General features: G+C 43.6%; 1 protein-coding gene across 1 annotated transcript in view; it reads left to right on the top strand.

Moving 5' to 3' along the window:
• Window positions 1-2963: 2963 nt before the first annotated feature.
• The window catches only part of Rasef (RAS and EF-hand domain containing), an 84152-nt gene continuing 77664 nt past the window's right edge, over window positions 2964-9451 (top strand). The window contains exon 1 of the mRNA XM_008841378.3: window positions 2964-3362. Coding sequence (XP_008839600.1) covers window positions 3022-3362 — 341 coding nt within the window. The 5' untranslated portion in view covers window positions 2964-3021. The remainder of the gene's footprint in view (window positions 3363-9451) is intronic.

The raw sequence follows: 9451 nt of genomic DNA, 5'->3' as shown, positions 1-9451 counted from the left end.
GGGGGAGGTACTAAGGATAGGGATGGGAAGCCAGATAGAGGCGTGTCCTTCGCCATCTGGGTCCACCACTGGGAGGTCACAGGGTCCCGGCCTCAGTGCTGAAGAAAGCCCACACAAGTCCACACATTTCTAAGTAACTCCCTTACCCATTGATCTGTAGAGAAGTCCAATAAATTCTTTGGTTACCCAAACTGTAGTTTAGAGAAATTATGCTTCCGTTTGTCATAAAGACATTGGGAGGAAGGGACCAGAATCTGCACACACCTCCCAGATGAACCTTTTTAGCAACACCAGTATGTCAGAGATGCTAAGTATATGGAAGGGTACGTCAAAGACCCACCAATCAGGCAACTCCATGGTGGTGGTGGGGGCAGCAGTTTATTTGAGAGCAAACAGACCTCTGGTCTGCCTCTTGAGGAGCAGGAAAACAGCTGCAGAGAGACAGCAGAGAGCAGGGGGCATCAGACTTTTTTTTTTTATAGGCAGTTAGGTGGTTGAGTAACTTTCTATGATGTAGTCTGGGGAGTTCAGCTCAAGATTGGTTGGTCTCCCAAGAAGAAGAGGGGCTTGCCTGGAGCTAAGTTCAAACTCACCATTTTAGAATATTTTAGAATATTGTGAGCTGCCCTGCCATTTTAGGAGCCTGCCAGGAACCTAACACTTAGACAATGGGATATCCCCTGAAGAAAACTGCAGACCTAGAGTAGAGCCAGCACAATAGACAGGTTTAGCATGCTGCAGACAATAGAACTGGTGGGAGGTATGTGCTACTCAAACGACTTGAAGCCCAGATTGGTGGTCATGGAGCTATAGGAATTGGTATTTCTCTTGATATGACCGCCATCATTCCCTTTTGTAATGGGAATGTTTTTTTACTCTCTGCCATTATATATTGGAAATATACAATGTTTTATTTTAATTATTACTATTATTTTATAGCACTTCATAGCTATAAGATTGTTTGGGCCTCACAAGAAACTTCAACTTTGGACTTTTATTTTATTGATTTATTTATTTTTAATATTTTGCTGATTATTTTTATGTGTATGTGTGTATTGCCTGCATGGAGGTAAGTGCATCTGTGTTGTGCAATATCTGGGGAGGACAGAAGAGGTTGTCGGATCCCCTGGAACTGGAATTATGGACAGTTATTAGCTTCCATGTGGGTGCTGGGATTTGAACCCAGGTCTTCTGCAAGAACAGCCGGTGTTCTTAACCGCTGAACCGTCTCTCCAGCCTGACTTTAGACTTTTAAATTAAAGAGTATTGGAATTGCTAAGACTGTGGGCACTTTTGAAGTTGGACTGAGTGCATTTTGTATTACGAGATAGCCATGACCTACAGGGACAAAGGATAGAATATTATGGCTTCAAATTGATGTTTGGATGTCAAGTGACAAGGGGTAAACCTGGGATGGTCAATGATTGTCAACTTGAGGATCTAGAAACACTGAGGAGGTAAGCCTTTAAGTATGACTACGAGGGATTACTTAGATTTGGTTAATTAACATGGAAAGAACTATCCTAAATGTGGGCTGTGCCATTCCATAGGTTGGAGACCAGGATGGAATAAAAAGGAGAAAGTGAGCTGGCAGAATTATTCTCTCTCTCTCTCTCTCTCTCTCCTCTCCTCTCCTCTCTCTCTCCTCTCCCTCTCCTTTCCTCCTCCTTCTTCCTCTCTCTCCCCTCCTCCTCCTTCTTTCTCTCTCTCTCTCTCTCTCTCTCTCTCTCTCTCTCTCTCTCTCCTTTAAACTGTTGATGTAATATGACCAGGCACCTCCTGCTGTACCTTCTCTGCTGGGAACTGTATACCTAGGAATTGCAAGCCAAAATAAATTCATCCTTAAGTTCTTTTGTTAGATATTTTGGCATAGTAACAAGACACTAATACACAGAGTCACAATGAAAAGAAGTAGCAGTAAATAAAAGAAAGCCTGAAAGGTAGAGGAAATTAACATAAGAAAACAGCAATCAAATGCGTTTTGACCGGACATGAATATTATTTATTCAATGAAACTTTTAGGTAAGCTTTATGACAGAGGGTCTCCAACATTAGAAACTCAAGAGAGGTTTTACTTCATTGTAACTATTATTACTGTTTTGAGACAGGGTCTTGCTGTGTAGCCCAGGTTGGCCTTGAACTTACGGCAATCCTCCTGCTTTAGCATTCCAATTGTTGAGATTACCGCACTCAGCCAGATGAGAGTCAAAATGGATCATTTCAAAGATGATCTATGCGTCAAGCGGTCAGCATCCTCAACATAAATGCTTTAAATCAGATGTACACGTATTTCCCATGAGGTTTGTTCAGGGCAAAAAGAACAAAACCAAAATTGCCGAACTCTTTCTCTAATGAATGCCACCTCTGTGATTTTGGTATTAACTTTCTCTGAGGCTGAGGAGTCACTATGGACTGAAAAAATACTTCCATTCGGAGATATGGAAGATCTATGTGACAATGTGAACTCGTGTAAAATTCGAGAATGGGGTCTTCTGGTACTTTTTTCTGTGATTTTTTTAAAAAAGGAACCCTGCATGTACACAAAGCTACCAAGTTAGAAGAGAATACAGTGCCGATAACTTTAACCATTTCGGAATCTTAGCCTCATCCATCTTTCTTTTCCCTTTCTGCCAGTGAGTTAGCACCCCCATGCTCATGCAGTCATCATCCAAAACTGGGGCACGGAGAGGGAAGGCTAGAACAAAGTTCAAGTTCTGCTAGGTCCCCCAAATCCTACCCGAAAAGACCAGGTCAGCTGTCGCAGAAGGAAGCTCAGGGCGGGTGTCCGCTCCTTGGCTGGTAGTAGCCAAACAGCCGGAAGGCAGCAGGTGGCGGCGGGTGAGAGAACACAGCTACTGCGGCCGGAGGCGGAGCGTGGGCTAGCAGCCGTCTGACCAGCCTTGCTCAGCCAGTGCCCCGCCCCACCCGGACATCCCCGCAGAGGGCAGGTGGAGGAACCCGCCCGACCTGCCCTACCTGCTGCGCCCGGGTGCCGAGAGTCCCGCGGTGACCCTCGGCACTATGGAGGCGGATGCGGACCCCGAGGAGCTGGCGCGATTGCGCGCGGTCTTTGCCGCCTGCGATGGGAACCGCTCCGGGCGCCTAGGGCGTGCGGAGTTCGGCGCGCTGTGCGCGGAGTTGCGGGTGCCCGAGGCGGATGCCGAGGCACTGTTCCGGCGGCTGGACGCTGACCGCGATGGCGCCATCACCTTCCCGGAGTTTGCACGCGGTTTCCGCGGGGCGCGCGTTGGAGACCAGGCGGAGGACGAGGGAGCTTGGGACGCGCTGGAGCCTGAGAGCCCGGGTCCGGCTTGGCGGGACTTCGTGACGCGCCTTCGGGACGAGGCCAGGCTCATCCCCAGGTTCGTGGGCCGGGCGCTGAAGTAGGGCTCTCGCACCCGAACACCCAGTCCAAGTTGCTGTTGTCCGTTCACCAGCTGGTGCTGAGGTTTCTGGAAAGAAAGAGAACCCCTGGAGGTTCTGGGTGGCAGGGGGTGAAGAGAGAGAGGTGTTTGCCAAAAGCCTCACTTCCTGCAAAGGCCGGGTGACTCCCACACTCTGAGCGCGCACGGGTGGCTCAAGGAGACCTGACCAGTCTCCCTACGCTTCCAGGTGACACCGAGGCCAGCGCCTGGGCATTTTGCCAGTTTGGCATACCCTGTAATACTTTTGCTTTTGTTGTTTGCTGAAGAATAAAAAAGGAAGCTATTAGTTACTGAATACAACAGTTCATCCTGTTTTATTGCAGAGTACCTTGGGGGTAGGTTTGCCTATCTGACTGAATCAGAAACAGCCCCAGAAATTTCAACCAACTTTTGTCAAGAGGCTTGCCCATTAAATTAAAAACAGGAATTTCTTCCCAGATCTTCTAAACGGAAGAATTGCTTTTATGCAATAGATGAAATTTCAGTCACACAATATATTCTTTGACTTTATGGATCTGAGGCAAACCATTTAATATCATTATTAGCTTAATTCCCAATGGAGGAAAGGGTGCAGGGGCGCCCACAGGGACGATTTCAGGACCGGAGTTTCTCTTGGGTCTCACTGCGTTTCCACTTCTCACTGGCAGTTTCCATTAGTGCTGAACACATTTTTCTGCTTTCTGTTTGGATTTTAGCTGAAAATATGTTGACCTCTGGCTCTTGTTATCAAAACCCCTTGGTGTCAAGGGAAGGAATAGTCGTGGGAGGTGTCAAGTTGCCTGTAGATTGCTCATGCTTCCTCTTCCTCCCGGTTTCTCCATCCAATTTTGAAATTAACAGGAAAACTGGCATGGAGCTTGAGTGACTCACTGTTGAGTAAGATCGGTTGTGTAGACAAACTGGGTGTGACATATGATCCCTCCTGTTTGCAAAGGAGATTTTTTTTAAAGCATAAGGTGCCCCCCCCCGAAGAAAAATTTAAACGTTACTATGGTCTGTATGTTTTCTTTGAGTCGTCTTTCCAGTGCACTTCATTTTTTAAAGGTTAACAATTTAAGAATGTAGGAGAGAGCCCAATTCTTAGATACAGGTTTATATACATACATGATCAGTCTCCTTTTTCGTTATAAAGTCTCAACAGCAGATGTTTGACACTTAACCTCTGAATATTGACCCTTCTAGAATAAGTTGATACACTGGGACTTAATGCCCTGGTGGATTATCACCATATCTTTCCATACTCTATCAGAGGATATAAAATTTAATGAGCACAAGTGTAAACTAATAGACTAGTCCTAAGCCCCACCTCCTTCTAATGTAAGATTAAGAAGTACAATGTTTGCCTTTCTGCCTTGTTCAAGTGGAAAGGACCAAACTGAATTGATCCATCTGATTGTTACCATAGCAGCAGATAGCTGTTTTGGTGAATTGGATTGTGGTACTCCACTCCCTCACACAGCTGTTTACTTTTCCTTCCTTCTATCCATACTTGATAAAAATTGCTTTGTTGTTAATACACTGTTGTCATTTTTGTTCAGCTAGATACATTCCACAAACTTTTTAAAGTGCTTCTTTGTGCCAAATACTGTCTTGGGCATTGTTGCAACTTCCTGTGGACAAAGTCAAGAAAAGACATAGTTCACAGTCTCAATGAGCTCATGGTGTGAGTGAAGAATTTCTCAAATATTTCCTTAAATAATATTTAAAGCCGAGAGGGTTATTTGCAGGAAACCAAAAATTATGGACTGCTGCAAGTGAGAATTTTCTTTGAAGTTTTGAGCTTTTATTTTTAAGAAAGTCAAATACTTCATTTTACTAATTAATATCTTGGGGTTTTCTTTAATATAGAATATGTTTTCTTTTGAGGAAAGAATTAACACTCAGGAAGATGTGCCATTCTAGCATGGCTTCGTATTCAAACTGGTTTTCTATCTTATTTGGTGGTTCATTAACCCATGCCTGTTGTAAGATATATTCATATCCAGTCTGAGCAGGAAAGATACTAGATATAAGAATTTTTCTTTCTTGTGAAGGTGAGACAGAGTAGTGCTTTCAGGGTTTCCATTTCAGATTGTCTAAGCAAAGTATTAACTGATTTGGGGTTAAACTCCCTAGTTTACACTAATGATCAGAGAGGAAATAAAATTTCACTCTAAAGGAAGGAAGAAATGGCTTTTGTGACGTATGTCAATACATATTTTTTCTGTTTTTTAGAAAATTAAGGGAGTACTTCCCTTACAGTCTGGAGTAGAAATGTGACCTATAACTTTGTACCTGGCAGGTAAATTCTGCAAAGTCAAAGTGGGCTGTTACCAACTCCTAATAAGATAGAATAAGGTCTCTTAGTAGTAAAACCAGGAGGTAAATGAGCTGCTTAAGAAAGAGAATTCAGTAAGGAAGAGGGTGCCAGGTCCAAAAAGTCCTACAGATGGTCAGAGAACTGTGAACTGGAATGCAGTGTCTAGATACAAAGCCAACACACAATGCAGTCTAAACAATTTCTGGTACCTGGGTCATTACTTGGTGAAAGGGAATTTTGCTTGTCAAATGAATCAAATAAATGAATATTGTCTGATTTGTTGGTACCTGCATTTGGAAAGTCAACCGTGAGCCCAGGCTGTGAACATTTTCTCCCTTTTTTGGACAGATACTATCAGTGCTTTTTTTAAGTTCCTGGTAATACTGACTCATATCTGATTTCAATGGGCATCTCAGGAGGCTTCCAAGTTCCTGTCTCCCAGAGCAAGGAACTGGACAGAGATAGGTGGATAGCAGCAGAAGCAGGGTAGAGGGGACAGCTTGTTAGAAAAAGGCTCAACTCCAAAGGAGGAACCGTTGGGCCTACAATGTTAAATCGGCAGGGTTTTGGGGGGGTCATTAGCATAGTATGGGCTCTTGTTGATGCTCTGTCTGTGACATGTAGTTCTTAAAAGTTATTTATTCTTTGGCATTTTCCTACATGTATGTAATGTACTCTAGTCATATTAATCCCCTGCCCTCTCTTCTCCTCCCACCTCCACTCTCCTTCCTCCAAATCTCCATTCCACTTTCAGGCATTTTTGGCTTGTTTTTGTTGTTTTTGTTTTTGTTTTGTTACCCACGCTTTAACCAGGGCCACTCACATGAGCATAGGTATACAGCTATGCGCTGGAGCAGGGGTAACTCACTAGTGACTATATCACTAACAATTTTTTGTCCCCCCTATAACCCTCCAATGCCATTTGCTCTCCTGGGCAGGGTGAGGACCCATGAGTCCCTCTCCATCTACAACTGAATGCTTGTATGCTTACTAAGTCCATCTTATATATGACAACCACAGCTGCTATGAGTTCCTGAGGTCCACAGCTTTGTCTTGCACATAAGAGAGCATTTCATGACCATCCTTCCTATAGTTTAGGCTCTTATATTCTTTTTTCCTTTTTGGAAGGGGGATATTTAATGCTGAGCACTCAAAATACTTTTCTCAGCATCTTAATGAACTATGAATCTGCATTAACAACCAGTCTGTGCATACAGAAGCTTCTTTGACTAAGGCTGAGAACAACACTAGTCTATGGATATAAACAAAAATATTGGAGAGGCAGTTTGACAACATGTATAGTTACCAAAACAACAGTAGTAGGATCATCCCTAGTGCTTATGACCTCCCCAGTTGTGGACTTTTGACCATGTACACAGTACTGGGCATGAATTCTCCTATTAGGAGAAGCCTCAGATCAAATCGGAAATCAGTTGGTTGTACTTATGACAGTCATGCCACTATTATACCAGTAAGGACCTCTTGCCTAGCAAGTTGGTATTGGGCTAAAGTTGGGGAAGGCTGTTGCTCACTCCTTCCTGAGCCACCTGCATAGCAAGTTCCTAGTACTCAGCAGCGATGAAGCTTTTAGCTCAGTTCCAGTATGGTTTTTCTGTATTCTGCAACCAAGATGTATGGTGTATTCAGGAATAGGATCATTCAGTTTTTGTGAGCAACCAGTGGCAATGGCCATAAGCTATATAGTTTCAGGGGCCCCTGGAGTAGTTCTATGTACAGGTTCGTGAATCTCCTGTCTCATTAGCCTCTTAATTTTCTACAGCACACATGTATTTTTACTACTGTAATAAAGAAAAGTCCCCTTCAGACAATCTGGAGTGCCTTTGTTCTGCAGCCAGATTTAGTTAGAGTTGTACCTGGGGCAGGATTTCTGCTTTCCTCTTATATGCTAATTCTTTAGCCTTTGTGCTGGGCTCCCCAGAACCTTACTCTTTGCTTCTCTCTTGCCTCAGTGTATGAGCTGGTGATGGCATTTAGACTTCTAAGGAGAAAAGGTTTGAAGTTGGTAGAAGGTAAGGAAGAGGGAGGTCATCTCCTATAATCAGACCAGATCTTTTTCAGCATCTCTTCAACTCCATTTCTGGCAATTTTGAGTATATTTATGAACTGGTTCTCCTTAGTAATATAACTTAGAATCCCATAGTTTTAGAAACAGGACCATGAGAGAGCAGCCAGCCAAACTGGGAACAGATTAAAATTGGGTGCCTGCTTTTTAACATGTGTTGGGACCTGTGGGTAATGTGCTACATAGGGTAAAGAGTAGATTTGTTCAAATACCTAGTTCAGACCTTGTGGCTACTATTTCACGTTTTGTGATGTTCTACTTACACAATACTGAACAGATTGCTTTTATTAGTAATTTAGAAACAATAACATTGGGACTGGGGAAGTAGGCCCTGGGTTCCATTCTCATATTGGAAACAAAAGAAAAGCAACAAAACCAAATAAAACAAAATGTCAAATAAAACAAGAAACTTAATTAAAAAGAGCCGATACTGTGCATGTGCGAATTCTACAGACTGGTAAGCAGTACAACTTAGCTCACCTAGAATGGTGATTACTAAGCTCAAGAGGGAGACTGCAATCAGACACCAGCCTGACTTAATTGTGAATGTTTTCAAAACAGGAATTCTTTACTGGCAGAGTTTCCTTTCTATTTCTTTTTCCTGAGCTCTGCTGGAGGCCTTTCCAGTGTGGTTATCATCGTTTGTAATGGTCTGCACTGTAGTCGCTTCATCAGCTCACTTAAGTTGTGTGGTATGTTGCTAACAGGTGGAAAATGGGGAAGAGAGATGGGGCAAAGAAACAGAGAGTTAGGGTGACAGAAAGGATGGGGCACAATACAAGGGAGTGAAAGAAATCAAGACAGATGGGGGGGAAAGAGACAGGAGCCAAATGATTCCACGTTGCCTGTTTCTCCCCTGGGACCTGGTAAGCTTCTGGCCCTCACTGACCTTTAGGTGAGTGAGGCAGAGCTGTTTCTTCCTTTGATCTCAGCTGTTGAGGGCCTTCAACATGAGAGGATGTTGGTGCTTTATTGTGTGTTCCCAGTGTTTAAAGATAAATATATTTTTTCATGTATGTGGCCAGAAATACCAGATTTTTCCTCCAAAGAGGGACATAATGATGCATTGTACTCCAGTCTTGATTAAAGTTCCAGGTATTTGATTTTTTGCATGTACATTGGCATGTGGTGTGTGTGTGTGTGTGTGTGTGTGTGTGTGTGTGTGTATACACATGTTCATTTGTCCTAGGTACATGTGCATGTACAGGTACATGTGTACATGTGTGCTTGTGTATGCGGAGGCCTGACGTTGATGTCAGGAGTCTTCACCCATTGCTCTTCATCTTATTCGTCTAGGCAGGATTTCCATTTGAACTGAGAGTTCACTGATATGACTAGTGTGACTAGGCTCCAGGGATTTCCTGTCCGTACCATTCAAGAGCTGGAATTTCAGGTAGAGCACCATGCCCACCTAACATTTACATAGGTTCTAGCAATCAGAACCCTGGTCCTCATGCTTATATAGCAAAGCACTCTAACCACTGGGAAATCTTTTGATGAACCCCACAGTTCCTCTTACTTGCTTGATCTGAAATTCTTTACTGAGGATCCAATTTTGTCTGAGACAAGATCCCTGAAAGGTTAAGGAACTCCACAGGCTGCTGCAGGTGACAGCTGGACACTGTGTCTTGTCCCTGGGCCACT

The sequence above is a fragment of the Nannospalax galili genome, unplaced genomic scaffold (assembly GCF_000622305.1).
Source record: "Nannospalax galili isolate Female #2095 unplaced genomic scaffold, S.galili_v1.0 scaffold801, whole genome shotgun sequence".
Taxonomy (NCBI): domain Eukaryota; kingdom Metazoa; phylum Chordata; class Mammalia; order Rodentia; family Spalacidae; genus Nannospalax; species Nannospalax galili.
The sequence above is the reverse complement of the archived record's forward strand: the minus strand, read 5'-3'. Positions and strand labels throughout refer to the sequence as shown.